An 18,305-nucleotide genomic window follows, 5' to 3' on the forward strand; every position below is an offset into this window, starting at 1 on the left:
AGAATCGATTCCTCACAGTGGCCCTGTATAGTGTTTCTGAGGAGCAGCTGGTGGGTTTGAACCACTGACCTTGCAGCTAGCAGTCCAGTACCTATCCTATAGCACCACACCGGAACTCCATCCCAATCACTACGTATCTATTGAAGATTTGAAATGTGGTGTATGCAACTTAGCGGTCAAACTTTAGTAAGCCCACAAGGCTAGTGCTAATCATATTCGACACATGGTTCTGGAGCTTTCCATCAGCTGGGAATAAGGACAGTAGCCGCGAGACGTTATGTAAGTCACTGTGCAGGGAAACCTGCGAGAGCTAGAACTTCACGGGACTGCCTTGTTTTTCCAGGTGGTTTTAAGTGTTCTGCCCCTTTGACAGGGTGCAGTCTGACCATCTTTCTATCATTCAGATTAGTGGGAAAGATTTCAACTTTCCTTCTTGGATAGGTTTTCACGTCACACAGGTAGTTCCTGATTTACAACAGGGTTGTGACATACAATGGGGTTCTACTCCAATGTTGTCAAAACTTTTAAGTTTTCATGATTGCATTTTATCATGATTATTTTTATAAATCTTTGTTGTTGGGGTTTAAAAACATTACATAGAAACTTACAATTTCAATAGCAGTACTTTCTGTTGTTAAGTGCTGTGGAGTCGGCACTTGTAGTGATCCTACATAGGGTTTCTGAGGAACAGCTGGTGACCTTGAACCAACCTTGTAGTCCAGGGCATTAAGCCACACCACCACTTCAGGACTCCATTAATAGGCACATTTTGTAAGCAAAAAAAACCCAAAAAAAAAAACCCAAAAGCAATTCATCCTAACTAGAATACTCATAAATGGTATTAAGTTGGGACAATTTCCACCAAGTTTTGCTATATGGGGATACCACACAGTCAGAATGAAATGAGGAATACTTTATTTACACTTGGGAGTCCACAGGATTACCTCCGTCCCCCACCCCACCCCCACCCCCAGCCCTTTCCAGTCTCCTGACTCCCAAGTGCTTCACTGACTGGAGAGAGCTGACCTGTTAGTGAAGCATTTCATCTATTCCATTAATCTCAAATATTTTAAGTGTTTTCCACTATATTTTGTTGTGGAGACTTCTTCCATTTATTTATTGTTGTTGTTAAGTGCTGTCGAGTCCGTTCAGATCCACAGCGACCCTGTATTGGGTTTCCAAGTGGCTGGTGGCTTTGAACTGTGACCTTGTGGCTCAAACTGACGTTGTGGTCCCAGTGCATTATCCTGCAGCACCCATATAGTGATTTTAGTATCTTCTTCCCTTTAACTTCTTGAGTAGAAGCACAAACTAATCACCAGTAAGAAGCATATTCTGAAGAATTAGTAAATGTAAGGCAAGGTAGGTAATCAGTCCTCTAAGAAAGTGAACTCATCCCTGATGTGGTGCTATAGGGTTAAGCATTGAACTGCTAGTTGGCAATTCAAACTCACCAGCAGTTCTTGGAGTGTGTTGGAACTGACTTGATGGCACACAATAATAAAGTGGTCAAGGCTCTCAATACACCAGGCACAAGTTGTCAAACTGACAAAGGTTGGTTGCGGAGAGGTCTGAGAGAACCTTACTGATAAGGTCAGCCAAACCATGGCAATCAATCTCATAAAACAAAATGTGTATGAACTGTTGAATGGAAAACCAATTTTCTGTGTAAACTTTTGCCCAAATCACAACAAAAAGTTTAAAGTTATAGGAACAATCTTAACAGTTACAGCCAATCCGACTCTCCATTTCTCACTGCCATCTAATTTACTGGTGGAACCCATTCTCTGATGTGGTTTCCAGGGAAAGCAGTTGTTTGGCTTCCTATCTCTAACTCTTGCATTTGAAATCAAATCAGGTTGGTTTGAAACCAAACACCCTGACCACTTTTGCTTTTTTGGGTGAATATTTTGCATTATCACAAAACATGAAATGGTCTTCTAACTAAATCAATTCTAAGACCCTAAGAGTAATACCTGGAAGAGGAGACATGATTCTCATCAGGCAATTTATTTTTAGCAAATAATCATGTTGCAAGTAGATTACCAAAAACTATGCTTCTGACTTACTGAAAAATAAAATAACGGTACAAGTGTGGCCCCATGATCTTTCTGGTAACATTGGGATTATTTAAGAATTTATTTAAAGCTACAGAGCTTCTCCCCCTAAAATTGCACACTAGAAAATCTTTTAAAAAATAATTTCAAGTGGTTCCTTGCTCTCTGAAACCCATATTTAGAAACTGCAAGTTAAGAATTCACCCACCACTACAAAAGGTTTTACTGTTCCCCACTAATCAAAAGATATCAACTCTGTTGGAAGCATTAATACACATTTATTTTTCTTCTCAATCTTCAGATTTCCACAAAAAAATTTAATTAGAAAAAAAAGAAAATCATTAAGTATCTTTAACTTCCCTAATTTGTCTGATTCTTTCTGTAAAACTAGGTCTGAGGCAGTAGGAACAGGAGTGACTGAGGGGACTGCAATCACTGAGAAGGCATGAAATGTGAGACTTGATGAATGTAAAACTCATCTTCTCTGTAAGCCTTCACTCAATTCACAATATTGTTAATGACAACAGGGAGATATTTGGAAGAGAATAATTTCTTACAGCATTTGGCACACACAAACAATCTGGATTAAGACTTTGAGAGACCCAAAGTATCAGAATTATGGTACCCAAGACAGCAAGTTATCAGTACAAAACAGATAACACACTCAAACTGGATAATTTGAAGAAAGTTTAATAAAGGAACAGTCCCAGAGGTGTACACAGGGTCCAGAGAAATCAACAAGGACTAAGATGTAATACAGAGCCAGTAAGAGCAATTCTTATCACCCCTGGATTTAAAAGGATAAAGAGAAGGAACTAGAAGCTAAGAGAGCTGCCTGCTGGAAGCCAGGGAATAAAATTCCTGACAACCCTTTCTCATGCCTTCTGATCTTCTGTGAGTGCTACTAATTGGATAAACACAACCTAAAGTCAGAGGGCAAGGGTGCTGGTTAATGCAGTCCATGTGGGCGCACACTTCCTGGGGCCCAGTGCAGAATGGACACTCACTGGTTCTGAAGGGAAATGAAAGATATCCTGCACAGCTCTCTTCCTATACAACTGAACAAAACTTAAATCTGCTGAAATTAAAATGACTTTCCCTAAATTCTGATTGCAAGGTTGTATGAGTTCTTCAATGAAAGGTGAAATTTTCTCATTCTTGTTGGATGTCCCTGCTTTGCTGATGCACATGTTTAGACAGCCTACTGGGCAGAGAAGTTGGCACATGAGCTCCTCAAGAGAGGTCTCAACGGAACTCTTAATGCTGACCTAAGGCTGTCAGTATTTTGAGAATCCAGAATGAATTGAGATGTAATCTTAGGATTTTCCTGTGTAGGTTCTCTTCATTAAGAATTCAGGAGCTAGGTTTTCCTAAACTCGAGAGCTCTTATGGTAGTAGAGATGGAACCCTACAGAAACATAGGCAAGTTGTAGTTTCTTAGCAAAGAGAATAAAAATATCAGGACTTCAATTTCACATTGACATTTTTATTAACGCCAACTGCTTTTTAATTATTATTTTTTTTAAAACAATAGCACAAAAATGTCTCAAGGAAGCAATCTCACAATCTGATGACCTTCTGAAATACAGTTAAGCCACACCAAATACAAATTCCTGTTAATAACACACACAAAAAAATAAAATTGAAAAAAAAAAAAAGGAAAATAAAAGTAAAAAGAGAGGTAAGGAGAGAGGAAGGGAAGATTGACAGTGAAAACTCACTGGATTGGACAGGTGGGTCTTGTTAGTAAGATACACTGTTGAAGCAAGGAATGGCACACACAGGCTTGATTGCCTTTGTTTTCTTATCCAGTTACACACTAATGTGTAGACCCTACAGTAGTTCTCACTGACTTCTCACAGACTGAATGTGCGCCAAGAGAAGCCAGTGCTGATACTGTTGTGAAGATGTCCAATAGTTGGCTGCCAGACAACTAAGTCCATTTCCAATAGAGGAACTCCTTCAGAAAGGCCTCTCTGAAAATCTTTTTTTCTATTGTCTCATCTGCATGCATTTCAGGGTTCTTAAAAGTCATCTTTAGAAAGCAAGAAAAAAAATGTCAATCAGGTGCTCCTATTTAATGTGGCTATGGAGGATGTTTCCGCATTATTTCTAAGAAGGACAACAAGGGATGGGGGTGGAGGAAAGGCTGGGGTGGAAATAAGGGGAGGAAAAACCCCAGACAGGATAAGCTTTTTTTTTTCTTTTTCTTTTTTTTCCGGGGTGGGGTGGGGGGGGCCACACAGAAGGGAAGGCAAGGAGGAAAACTACAATCCTTGATTCAGATTGAGTTGTACAGGAAAATGTATCTTCCTGATCTGTCCCCATGCCAAGAAACCGAAACAAAAAAACCAACAGAACAAAATACCACTTGGAATTATGCACAGACTCCAGCTGTCAGCCTTTCATATTGAGTCACCCCAGTAATGGGGACCACTCTGCCACAAGGCTGCTTGCAGAACCATCTCACAAAAATCCTCTTGACCCAGAAGCCTCTCTTCTTTTGGGAGGTTATAAAAACAAAACATCTGTCATTTACAGGAGAGTGTTAAATACTTTGAACCACTGACAAGGCTTCAGGAAGTTTCACAGTTTTGTTATGCTCTATTTTATTACTATCATATTTACATTTTTATTTTACTTTTTTGCTGAATTGCTGATTTTCCTTTTTTTTTCAATAGAATTTAATTCTGGAGTGTGAGCAGGAACCAGTTAACTACATTCATTGTCCAACCCCCACTGGTTTTGAAAGAAGACTCCAAATTCTTGGCATATGAATCAGCTGTTCGGTAGCTCCACCTTCTCCCTGCAGCGAAGCAGCAGAAGCGCAGTGGCTGCAAGCGCAGGGTTCACACCGTGGGTGGTGACGCCTTTCGCTGAAGGAGGTACTGGTGGATGCTCTCAGCATCTCGTTTTAGCCACGCAGCATTCAGCAGGATATTTTCACAACACTGCTGGATGGTACGCTCGGCTGAAGGAGCTGGATGACTCTCGAAGAAAGCCTGGTAGAAAACAACCCAGAATGTAGTTCTATTTAATGATCATCCCCAGCAACAGTTAAGATGTTCTTATCACAGGTTATGAAGAGAATATCCAGCGGTCTGCAGAGAGCTCATGAGTCTCACGCATCAGAATTTACCACTGTCACCCTTTGTTAATCACTTTTACCCTTTCTGTCTTTCCACATCCCCAGGCTGAAAGAAAACAACCAACATCTTGGCCTTGTACCCGGGGATACACCTAAAATAAACACTGCATGTTTAAAACCTAATAAAAAATTAATAGTAAAGAAGTAGAACTGACAGCTTTCTTTTCTTTTTAAGGCTCATTACTTCAGTGGTTAACTTAGGGTTACAATCGAGATCTGGGACTTAAAGCTTTGTCACATACTAAGCCTGCGACTTTGAGCACTTTACCTGCTCTAAATCTGTTTTATCACTTATGGGAAAATATTTATTTCCCAAGAATAAAGAGACAACCTATATAAACATCTAGCATAGTAGCTGTTATTAAGTGCCATCAAGTCGGTTCTGACTCACAGTGACTCTGTGTAGGGTTTCCAAGGGGTGTCTGGTGGGTTTGAACCGCCAACCCTGTGATTAGCAATTGAGTGCTTATTCCACAGAGCTACACAAGGACTGACACAAAGCTTAAATTGCTACTATAGTCTAATAATTTAATATTTCATATTATCACTTTTTCATACAAAAAACTATTTAAAACTTAGTCATTATTAGCCTCACCTTGGCCTTTCTTGGCAGTATTAAAAGTATTCTCCTTCACAGTACTGACTACCTGAACGATAAAATATCCTTTACATAATACAATGTAAACCAAATGAACGGAGAGACAAAGTTTATCACATAATACAATGTAAACCAAATGAACGGAGAGACAAAGTTTATCACTGTTTTCTCAAGAATAGCTGAAATAAGAAAATCTTATTTCTAATGACTCATCTAGAAAACCTAACTATCTGACAGCTCTCAGAACGTTCAAAGTCACACCTAATATTAGTCTTTGCCTTCAGAAAGATGAAAGGGAAAGTGACACTTTACAAATACTTAGTAATTTGAAAGCAAGTGCATGATTTGTGAAACTGATGATCTGCTCTATAAACCTTCACTCAATTCACAATAGCTAAGTTAAGAAACAACAAACCTTAGCAATCAAATGCACTAAGCTTAAAAGATTTTCCTAGGTAATGCAGATTTGTTCCCCAGATACTGAATTTTACAAGATCCATGTCCATACTAAACTGATCATCAACCTTTATGAGGATTTGTTATTATTGTTAACTGCTGTCCGGTTGGTTCCAACTCACAGCAACCCTGTATAGGTTTCTAAGGTGCGGCTGGTAGGTTTGAACCACTAACCTTGTAGTTCAAACTGACCTTGAGATCCAGTGCTTATCCTACAGTGCCACACCAGGACTCCTTATGAGGACTGGTGGTGGTAGTGGTGATGTGCCATGGAGTCGGTTCCGACTCATAGCGACCCTGTACTAAGAGCTCCTATATAACCATTTAGCCTCACTACAAATAGCTAACCTATGAAGGTCAGTGAAAACAAAGAACTACTATCAAGGACCTCGGCTCTAGACCCATTATGTTGCTGTTGTTAGGTTCCATCAAGTTGACCTCTATGAACAACAAAACAAAACACTGCTCGGTCCTACGCTATCGCCACAATTGTTATTACACTTGAGCCCTTTGCTACTGCCACTATGCCAATCTTTCTCTTTTTCACTGACCGTCCGCTTAACCAATCAGGACATCCTTCTCCAGGGACTAGTTCTTTCTGATAACATGACTGAATTATGACAGACTAAGGCTACTATCCTGACTTCTAAGGAACATCTGGCTGTACCTCTTCTAACATAGATTTGTTTTTCTGGCAGTCCATGGTACTTTTAATATTCTTCTCCAACCCCAAAACTCAAATGCATCAATTCTTCTAAGGTCTTCCTAGTAATTGTCCAATTTTCACATGCTTATGAGATTATTGAAAATACCATGACTTGGGTGGGTCAGGTGCAACTGAATCCTCAAACTGATATTCTTGAGCAATTTAAAGGGTTTGTGCAGCAGATCTGCCTAATGCAATTATGTTGATTTCTTGGCTACTGTTTCCATGAATGTTGATAAACAGATCCAAGCAAAATGAAGTTTTGACAACTTCAATCTTTCTTATTTATGGGTCCAGTGGTGAGGATTTAAAGTGCAGCCCATACTGAAGGCTATAGTCTTTGATCTATATCAGTATGTACTTTAAGTCCTCTTCACTTTAAGCAAGCAAGATTGTTTATCATCTGCATATCACAGGTTGTTAATAAGTCTTCCCCTAATCCTTGATGCCATGTTCTTCTTCATATAATCCAACTTCTCATATACTTGCTCCACATACAGACTGAATAAAAATGGTGAAAGAATACGACCCTGGCACACACCTTTCCTGATTTTAAACCATTCTGTGTCCTCCTGCTCTGTATGACTTAACCTACATATAGGTTCTTCATGAGCACAATTAAGTGTTTTGAAATAGTCATTCTCTCCACAATGTTGTCCACAGCTTGTCATGATCCATATAGTCAAAAACCTTTGCACAGGTAAATAAAGCACAGGTAAACATCTTTCTGGCATTCTCTCCAGGTGTTTGCACATTTCATTATAATGCCTGACTTTCTCTTCCTGAGCTGCCCTTTGGAATTTTCTTTTATCTCATTTCTTCCATGTACTTTAAAATTTCTATGCTCAGAAGCAAGTTTCAGAATCTCTTCTGAATCATTTTGGTCTGTTCTTCTTCTCTTGTTTTTTTAAAATGACCTTTTGCTTTCTTCCTTTAAGATGTTCTTGAAGTCATCCCACAAGTGTTCTGGTCTTCAGCCATTAGTATCTAATGCATCAATTCTTTTATCATCACCATCCCTTCTTATGGATGAACAAACAGGCTCAAAGGGTTTAAAAATCTTGTTCCAAGTCATACAGCTAACAAGGGATTGTGTAGAACACCTAAGTTGACTGATCGATTCTAAGGTCAGTTTTAAACCATATATACTTTTGAAAACCACATTACAATGCTCCCAAAGATGATCTCAATCCTAAATTCTTCAGACTTTAAAGATATCTTCTACGCTGTCTTTATCCAAGTAAGTTCAAGGAGATACTAAAGTGAAACATTATCTCAACACCTTATGATTACAACTTGATTAGTTACTACTTTTGCTCACTAAATTGAAAAGTGTAAACCAAATAGTACTCCCTTCAGGCCTGGAACTGAACTCACCTCCATGATTCAATTTTCAGTCAAATAATAGAGAGGTCTATTTAGGTGAACATTAATACTATACAGTTCTTAGAATAATCAACCATTTGAGATCAAAAGAGAAGCATTTACCCAAGGACAGAGTTCAGAAGACAGGAAGCATTAGGAAAGAAGGAGGAATGGAAATGAGAAACACAGGGAGGAAGTGGAGTAAATAATGTTACATTGTGGGGAATGCAATCAATGACATGAAACAAATGTGTATGAATTGTTCAATGGGAAACGGATTTGCTCAGTGAACCTTTACCTAATCCACAAAAAAATTTAAAAAAATAAAAAGTAAATAGTACTTTCTTTACCTTAACCTCTCCGGCCATTTTGTCAACTGCAAACCCCTCAACTGACAGCTGAAAAACAACAGTTGATAATGGTAAATGCAAGTAAAAGAGGCTGGGAACAGACTTCCACTCACCCACCAACAAATCATTTTGTTCTCTCCCAATGTCAGCTTTTTATAGAGGATGCAGATGCAGGATGAAGAAGCCTTTTAACAAAGCCAGTAACTATCCAGAAAAACTCTTAGAGGGCAAAGATTGCCATCTAGGGGTTTAGTGAATCATGGATGTCACACAACAACGAGGGAGCTACTGAACATAAACATTTTCACATACCTTTATTAGTCTAGATATTAAGAATCCTCCCTGGTATCGATTATAAAGCTCTTCCCAGTTGTCCTTTATAAATTTCCAAGCAGCTTTTCTACCATGCCTGCTGCCTCCAGCCACTCCACCAATTACAGATACAGTGTCCTGTGGGCGTACCTCTTCCTGAAAACAGAAAGAGAACTAAATAAAGGTCTAGTGTCTCCCTAAACATCTTCTGATGCCAGAATGGATCGCATGCTGTTAGGGTATCCAAGTAATCAAAGCTTCATTGAATACAATCACTGTTTTAGGAATAACTAGCACTAGAAGTTATCAGGAAAGAGAAGAATGTTTAATCTAAAGATTAGCTAAATTGAGCATGGGGTATTGGGACAGATATAAATAAACAGGCCGATCAATAAACACTTGCTGCGGACCTTAAGGGCAAATAAAAGCACAGGGATCAATCAGGATCCCAGTTCACAAAGGTGTCCTCAACAGGAGAAAAATGTTTCCTCTTCCAGTTATTCTGATTCTCGCCACTAGAGGGAGATAATAACCCTAAAGAAAAGCTTAAGCCAAACCTTACGGCAGGGGTGGGGAACCTTTTTCTACAAAGATTTATAACACCATTTGTGGGCCATACTAAATTATCAACTTAAAAATTAGCTTGCTATATTTGGTCAAATATTTAATTAACTCACTCTGGTAGCATAGTGGTTACAAATCAGGCTGCTAACCTCAGGGTCAGCAGTTTGAAACTAACAGCTGTTCCGCAGGACAAAGATGAGGCTTTCTGATCCCATAAAGATTTACAGCCTCGGAAACCCTGTACAGGGTCGCTATGAGTCAGAAACGACTCCACAGCACATTAACAACAACAACGTGATAACATCGGTTTGAACCACAAGGTTGGCGGTTCAAACTTCTGCTCCTTGGAAACCCCATACAGGGTCACTATGAGAACTGACTCAATAGCACTAAACAACAACAATGTGATGGCTAGAACTGTGGTTGTGTTGGTAAGGCCAGACCAAATGATTTTGTCTTGGGATGGATGTGCTCCATCCCTGCCGGAGGGTTAAGACAGATAAAAAGGATACAGGATCCAAGATACATACACACAGGAGGTTGTACGCTACCAGAGCTCCTTAAATACACACAGGTAATCCTCTCTAAATTCTTCCTGGTCAACTATCAACACTCACGGAAGCAGCAGTCAAGAAATCAAATGATGTATTGCATTAGGCAAATCTGTTGCACAAGACCTTTTTAAAGGGTTCAAGAGCAAAGATGTCAGCTTGAGGACTAAGGTGCACTTGACCCAAGCCATGGTATTTTCAATAACCACATATGCATGCAAAAGCTAGACAGTGAATACGGAAGACCGTAGAAGAATTGATGCTTTTGAGTTATGGTATTGGAGGAGAATATTGAAAGTGCCATGGGCTGTCAAAAGAACCAATAGATCTGTGTTGGAAGAAGTGCAGCCAGAGTGCTCCTTGGAGGCTAAGATAGCCAAACTTCATCTCTCATACTTCGGACATATTGTCAGGAGGGACCAGTCGCTGAAGAAGGATATCATGTTTGGTACGGTGGAGGGTCAGAGATAAAGAGGAAGACCCCCACTGGCAAAGTGGCAGCATTAATGGGCTCAAGCGTGGGCAACTATTTTGAGGTTGGCCCAGGACCAGGCAGTGTTTTCATCTGTTGTGCATAGGGTCGCTATGAGTTGGTACCGACTCGATGGCACCTAACAACAACAAAGTATTTTTAATATAACTTACTGAAAGTGCAAAAGTGAGGACTTTTTGAATCAGCTCAGGTGAAAGAGTAGCCCCAAGGACCCTTTCAATTCGGTTTTTCTCTTCCTGCATATCTGCTTGTTTGTGAAGCTGAAAGAAAAAAAGAGAGATGGTTAGTCCTCTTGGAAGCTCTGCATATGCTGACCTGAGCTTCTCTCTCCATAAAAGTTTTGCTCTACATTCTTCCCATGTAAAACTGGCAGGGCATGAAATTAACAAAGGAACACCTTTCAAGATGCCTGGGTCTTCTTAAGTCATTGCCATTACAGTAATATAAGTAGTTACTCAATGTAAGTACTCACTAGGGTGAAAAGTGCTGAGCAGTTTAACATCAAGAGTAAGTCTGTCATGGCCAAATTATTTACATGGCTGCCTAATGTTCTATATTAGATGACCAAATTCATCACACTAATCTTATACCATTAGAAGATTAGCATGAAGTGGAAAAGAAATTCTGAAAACATACAAAATATTAACATGAATGAAGCCTCCAGATTAGCAGGAATGCACTTTTTCAAGCATTTACTTTTTTCCTAATCACAAGAGAAATACATGCTTAGTGCAGACCATTAAAAAGACAGAGATTAAATAAAACCCATAATTTTACTATATGTACATTTCTAAACCAGGAATGAGATCATATTAAACATGCTAATTTTCTGACTTACTTGTTTTATTACATGTAACTTTTATTTTTTTTATACTTTTGAGTCTCGAAATCTTTCACAGTGAATATACAAAAATGTTTTCATAATCAGAGACAAAATTTAAATCAGAACTACAAATGTATAAGAGATACCTCTCAAGACAATTTAGAGACTCTCTTTAATTTTTTCCCTTTAAGATTGAACATTGACCAGTGTCTGGAGACGCCATCACAGTTCACAGTTTCCTCTTCCTTTACTCTGGACTCTTTTGTGCAGCAGGGTGGTAAAATAGGTAAGAAGTCAGGAGACCTTGGTTCTAGTCCTAGTCTTGCCTCTAACTAGCTGTGTGATTTTTACTAAGTCCTTAATCTCTCCAGGTCTCAGTTTCCCCATCTGTAAAATGAGGGGAGTGGACAGATGACTTCTAAGGTCCCTTTTAGCTCCAATATTCAATCCTGGCTGACAGGAATAAATTTTCCAAGGAAAATCTGTTTTGTCCACTAGATGGCATGATAATACCACATTGCAAATACACTTTTGAGTTAAAAGTTAATCATTTTTTATCCTGCCTCATTATTCTCAAATCAATAGAAAACAACCCTGCTCTCTTACTAGTTTTTTGAAGAACCCTGATCCTGCCCTCATTAGAACTCTTTCCACTGTTGTTGTTAAGTGCTATTGAGTCAATTCCGACTCCTAGCGGCCCTGTATAGGATTACCGAGCCTGTTCAACATTGTCTCATCTTTCTCCTGCCTGTAGTGGCTGCTGGGCTCAAACAGCCAATGTGTGGTTCACTGCACAGTGCTTATCAAACAGAGCCACTGTGATCCCCAACTAGTTTCTTGAAAAACCCTGATCCTTCCCTCATTACAGCTCTTTCTACAGTACAGGTGAATTGTCTTATATTAAATGTAAACTCTTATTAAATATCCTGTTGTGTAAATTCTTAAGTGGGCCATGATATGAAAATGTCAAGGTATGTGTCATAAACTGCCAGAACCTCTATTTTCTTCCAAATTTCTATGAAATTGATAAAAAAATTAAAATACCCCATTTCACATATAGGCATATATAGTTTCACAGACATTAAAAATGAGAAGGAACCTTAATGTCATGTAATTGAAAAGTATACTCAAAGTACAATTTTTACATCATTTGAGAGGAAGTATTAACTCCAATATGGATAGTTAAAACAGCACAGGATAGAGTCTATATTTTTCTAAACACTCTAGTCATTTTTAACAGGACTTGTTTAAAATTAAAATATTAGAAATACAGTTTGCAGTAGTAACTACTGCTCTGCATAGAATCAATGTTAATGGCACTAAAAGTGGAAGTAGTAAACACATTCCATTCCTGTCTTGTCCAGCCCTCAAAGTATAGATATTTTAATTAATGGGTTTTATAGGTCTGATGGGCTATAGTTTAGGTATTTAGGCATATTTTGCCCTTTTTTTTGTGTGCAAAAAAAGCTCCCTCTCCTCTAATACAATGAGTACAATCAAATTATTTCATTATAGACTGATAAATAATGGATTAGGGACTGGAGAAAGCATTTGTTTTACAGTATAACTACATATATGTAAGTACATAGAAGAGTTTTATCTATATTTTATCTAAGTCAGAATTTAATTATATGCCAATTACCCTGGGAAAACTACAGAGACTGTGCAGGCAGATGAATTAATTTCCTGTTCATTCATAAGGGGTGCTGGCATAGTCCAGACCATGAGACACTTGGCTGGTCTTAGTAATTTCCTAGGCACAGAAACAAACCTGTCATTTAGACATTAACGTGGGTAGTTATCAAACGTGTTTACACTGACGGTGATATTGTTAAGAACTTGACTTTTTAGCAAAAATGAATGTTTTAGAGTTAAGATTTAAGAAGCATAAACTCAGGAGTGAAAAAAGACATCTGGCATAGTAGTGAACATGAACACACAGACATTATATAATTTTTCTCACAGTTTCTTCATATTTGCATATGTGTGCACTACATTCCTTATGCCACATGTTTTCAAAAGCTCATTCTCTATGTGTCAATCCAAGTTCAACAGCAGGAAATGGTAACCCTTTCCAAATATGCTCACCTTTAGCATAATGTCTAAGGTAGTGCTATCACCATGCTTCAAAACAGTCAGATAGACCTACAAGAGAAGACAGGAAAACAAAAGAAGGCATTTGATGAAATGTACCTTGCTTCAAATACTCTAATGTTTCAGACAACATAGTCAAAAATTATAAATAGCTGGGTGTGAATGGTACATACAAATTGTGGTAAGGAGCTAACAGCCTACCCATATGTTGACGACATGTAACGACAGCAATGCACACCAGCTCTCTCAGGGGAATGTGCACTGATAGTCAACTTTTAGCACCGCAGTGCTGACTGAGAAACTTAAAGCAAGTGAGCTGCTGGCTACAAATCACCTACAAGGCATATATTAAATCGAGTCAGACACAGTTTGTGGGTTAGTACTTAGATGAGTGTTGGTTACTATTAAGAAGCTCTACCCTACACTGAACAGTCTAGATGCAGTCACCTAGAAATCAAGGTCATTCATTATAGAAACCTACAGGACTCCTCAGATCAGCAGAGAGAGTTTGCTTCCCTTCCACGTGGTCCTTAAACCGACGACGGGCTTCTTCTAACGTTGCCTTGTGGCCTGCTTTCCCAAGTTTGCCCAAAACCAAGCCCCTCAAGAGTGCATCTAGATGACCTGATTGGGAAGTAAAAAGAGACAAAGGATTACACTAAAAAAACAAAGAAAAAGTTTTAAAATCCTTTTTTTATTTTTAACAAACATGTAACCTAGATATCTTATTATTGTTTCATGTATATACTCTTGAATAACAGTCAACTGCTGTAATACTTGAGAACATTTGATTCAGATTTTTCCTTTCATAAGAGTGAAATAAAGATTAAGTAAACAAACCTATTTGCTAAATCTGTGTCACAAATACCAACCATCTGAATTTTGTAAGTGTTCACTCAGTCTAGTTAATTACATGGCTAAGGATGGCATGTGTTAGAGCAGGCTTAGATCATGCATTTTTTACCCAATGTTTGGAAAAAGACCACATCCAGAATTAGCGTGTGGCTGTGGGTTAATGCGCCAGAATGCAAAGCCATTAGAACTGCAAGGTCGGCGGTTCAAGCTCACCAGTCGCTCCTAGGAAACCTTATACAGGGTCGCTATGAGTTGGAACTGACTCGACAGCACTTAACAACAACAACAATCATGTCTGCTGTTCTGTGGGAGAAAGATGAGGCTTTCTGCTCCCGTAAAGATTTACAGCTTCAGAAACCCTGTGAAGGGCCGCTGTGAGTTGGAACCAACTCCACAGCACATAACCACCACCACCACTACCAATCATGTTTGGTAAGGTGGAGGGTCAGAAAAAAAGAAGACGACCCCCAGCGAGATGGATTGGCAAAGTGGCAGCATCAATGGGCTCAAGAGTGGCAACAATTGTGAGGTTGGCTCAGGACCGGGCAGTGTTTCATTCTGTTGTGCACAGGGTCTCTCTGAGTCGGTGCTGATTCAATGGCACCTAATAACAAGCACAATTCAAATCTTAGATTTAAAAAATAAAAGCATTATAGACTCATTTCTTCAAAGAAGAATGCAAATGCCCAATAAGCACATAAAAAGATGCTTAACATCATTAGTCAATACAGACATTGAAATAAAAACCACAATACCACTTCACTCCCACTAGGGCAGCTATTATAAGAAAAACGGAAAATATCAAGTGTTGGTGAGGATGTGGAGACACTGGAAGCCTCACCTATTGCTGCTGGGATTGTAAAATCATGTGGTTGCTGTGGAAAAGAGAATGGTAGTCTTCAAAAAGTTAACCATGGAACTACCTTATGACCAAGCAATTCTACTCCTAGATATGCAACTCCAAGAACTGAAGGCAGACACTTCAACAGATACTTGTACACTAATGTTCACTGCAATATTACTCACAATACACAAAAAGTAGAAACAACCCAAGTCTACATTAACAGGTGAGTCGACAAATATAAACAAAATGTGATGTACATAAATAGAATGATTACAGCTATAAAAAGAAACAATGCTCTGATCCATACTACAGCATAGATGAACCTTGAAACCATTATGCTGAGAGAACTAAGCCAGACACCAAAGGGCAAATATTGTAAGATTCCATTTACAGGCAATACCAACAGGTAAATTTATAGAGCTAGAAAGTAGGTCAGTGGTAGTCAGTGGCTGGGGCTGGGAGTGTGGTGGGGAGTTGTAGAGGGGATGGGGAATTATTGCTTATGTGGAACTGACCTTCTGCTTGATGAGATGAAAAACTTTTGGAAATAGTAGTGAAGGTTACACAATATGGTGAATGTAATTAATGTCATTGAAGTGTATATTAAAAAACAAAAATTAAAATGTCAAGTTTCTTATTCTATGTATTTATGACAATTAAAAAAAATCCCTCCCCTGATCCACATCTCTCACAAGCCCATCCCCTCTCTCAGCTCCTCCTTGTAGCAAAACTCCTTTAACAAATTAACTGTGCTATTTGTACTTCCTCTCTTCTGATTCTGGAGAACCGATTCCAAACATAATTGCATTCCCCACCACTCAAAAAAAACTGCTCAAGGTTAACATTTCTCCTTCCTCATTTTGCTTGACTTGGAGCAGCATTTGACACAGCTGGTCAGTCTACCTCTGCCTTAATATACTACTTCTTTAAGGCTAATGGGATACTCCTCTCCCCCATGGCTCCTCTCTCCTTACACCTTACTGGCTAGTCGTCTTCATTCTTCTTTGCCCAGTTACTCCTCATTTGCTCCATCTCTAAATCCTAGACTGCCTTCAAAGACCTCTGTTCTCTACCCATACTGTCTTTAGGTGATTTCATATATAGTCTCTTGGCTACAAACACCATCTCTACACAGCAGCTCTGAAATGTATCACTCAGTCTGGACTGCTGTATGACCTCAAATTCTGTATGTTCAAAATGGAGCTCCTGATTCCTCCCTCACTGCCTCAAGGGCAGTCTGTATACATGGCAACTTCAGTCTTCCAGTTCTTTAGGTTGAAATTTGATGACTCTCCTCTTTCTTTCCACTCCATAGTTAATCCACCAGCAAAATGATTTTTAGTTCTACCTTGAAATTATACACAGAACCTACTAGCCACAAGTGCTAGTTCCTTGGCAACTAGCACCTCACTTAGATAAGCGGTCTTCTTGCTTCCTTTCAATCTGTTCTTCATACAATCACAGAGATTATGTTCCTCTGCTCAAAATCTTCAAATTAATTTCTCTTATCATTAAGTATTAAAGTTAAAATTTTCTTACTACAACTCACTCTGCCCTGGCCCTACTGGCCTCCTTGATTCCTTGAACATTGTTGAGCTAATTTCCCTCTAGATATCTTCACAGCTCTCTTCTTCAGATCTTTCCTTAAGCTCATTTGTTGTCTCATTAGTGATGGGTTCTCTCACCACTCTACATAAAGCAGTGACCCACCCACTCCTACTCCTTACCCTACTTTATTTGTGTACTTATTTTTTATTTACTTTATCTATCTTACCCTACCCTACTTTATTATTCTTCTAGGACACTTACTGTTCCCTGGTATATTATGTATTTAATTGACTATGTGTCTCCCACTAGAATACAAGGGCAAAGTTTTGTATCACCAGCAACTAGAATATTACCTGGCATTTGTTAGATGCCTAAGTATTTTTTGAGTAAACTAAGAAAGGAAATAGAGCTATAGGTATTATTTCTAATGCTCTGATTTGCAAAAGATTCAAAGATCAAGACTTACCAGAAAGAAATACCACCTTCATTTATTAGCAGATAGGAAAGATAATTAGGTTTAAACCTTTAAAGTCCTCAGACTTAAATAACAGCAAAAGGGAAGAGAAAACACCAGATACAAAGTTCCCTTCTCTTCGCCCACTTACAGCAGGAAGCAACTCCAGAAGAAATGACCTCTGCCCCTGTACCCATAACAACAAAAGGCTGGAATGATAGAATCCCTCATCCACATGCATAATAAAATGGCTGCTTGCCGGGCTTTCGCTCTCCCTACTGGAACATCTTCTCTCCCTACCAGCACGTCATCCCTAGTCAACCTATCACCTACCTCCACCAATCTCAACCCCTCCCTCCTCTTGGACCAGTATAAAAATCCTTCCCCCAGCAATACCTCTCTTGTTTTCCTTCCGAACTCCAATAAAGCCTTACACATAGGTGTTTGTGTTCTGGCTCATTCCATCTCACAATTATAATCCTGTTTATTATATTCGGGTAACTTTTGTTTAATTAATTTCCTGAAGTAAAGACTTCATGATTGCTCTCTTTTTCTTTTAACTACTTCCTGGAGTAAAGAATTTATGATCGCTCTCTTTTTCTTTTTCTAAAGTAGGAATGCACCCCTTAAAAATTTGAACTAGTCAACCAGGTAAGGGAAAAGATTGTGCTGTCAAAACCCTAGCCAATGGAGTGAGACATAGCCTTGAGACTCACGTCAGGGATTAAAAACCTGAGTGGATTGCCCACTTGGTGTGCTCGCTGGCCTGTTCCTGTATGTACAGCTATGTGCACGGTACCTCTTGCAGGAGTAAATTTTGATTTACCAAGGTAAACAAAAAAAAAAAAAAAGGGAGGAGAAAACACATAGACAACAAAGAGCTTCCTTAGTTCAGAAAGCTGGACCTTCATGCCTCTTAGCACCTTTACAAGTTGTACTTGCAGTAATTTGTTGTTGTTGTTAGGTGCCATCAAGTCGGTACCGACCCATAGCGACCTTATACACAGCAGAACGAAACACTGCCCGATCCTGGGCCAACCTCACTATTGTTGCCATGCTTGAGTCCATCGATGCTGCCACTTGGCCA

At 39.1% G+C, this 18,305-nt stretch overlaps 1 protein-coding gene across 2 annotated transcripts in view; it reads right to left on the minus strand.

Moving 5' to 3' along the window:
• Nucleotides 1-3,522: 3,522 nt before the first annotated feature.
• NPEPPS (aminopeptidase puromycin sensitive) overlaps nucleotides 3,523-18,305 on the minus strand; it is a 126,674-nt gene continuing 111,891 nt past the window's right edge. Inside the window, exons 18-23 of one of the 2 annotated variants that reach the window (XM_006832526.1) lie at nucleotides 13,999-14,141; nucleotides 13,512-13,568; nucleotides 10,753-10,860; nucleotides 8,993-9,148; nucleotides 8,681-8,728; nucleotides 3,523-5,059 (exon numbers count right to left, since the gene is read on the minus strand). In XM_006832526.1, the coding sequence (XP_006832589.1) occupies nucleotides 4,907-5,059; nucleotides 8,681-8,728; nucleotides 8,993-9,148; nucleotides 10,753-10,860; nucleotides 13,512-13,568; nucleotides 13,999-14,141 (665 nt within the window). In that variant the 3' untranslated portion in view covers nucleotides 3,523-4,906. The remainder of the gene's footprint in view (nucleotides 5,060-8,680; nucleotides 8,729-8,992; nucleotides 9,149-10,752; nucleotides 10,861-13,511; nucleotides 13,569-13,998; nucleotides 14,142-18,305) is intronic. The other variant, XM_006832527.1, reaches the window with a different exon arrangement.

Source organism: Chrysochloris asiatica, unplaced genomic scaffold (genome assembly GCF_000296735.1).
Source record: "Chrysochloris asiatica unplaced genomic scaffold, ChrAsi1.0 scaffold00007, whole genome shotgun sequence".
Taxonomy (NCBI): Eukaryota; Metazoa; Chordata; class Mammalia; order Afrosoricida; family Chrysochloridae; genus Chrysochloris; species Chrysochloris asiatica.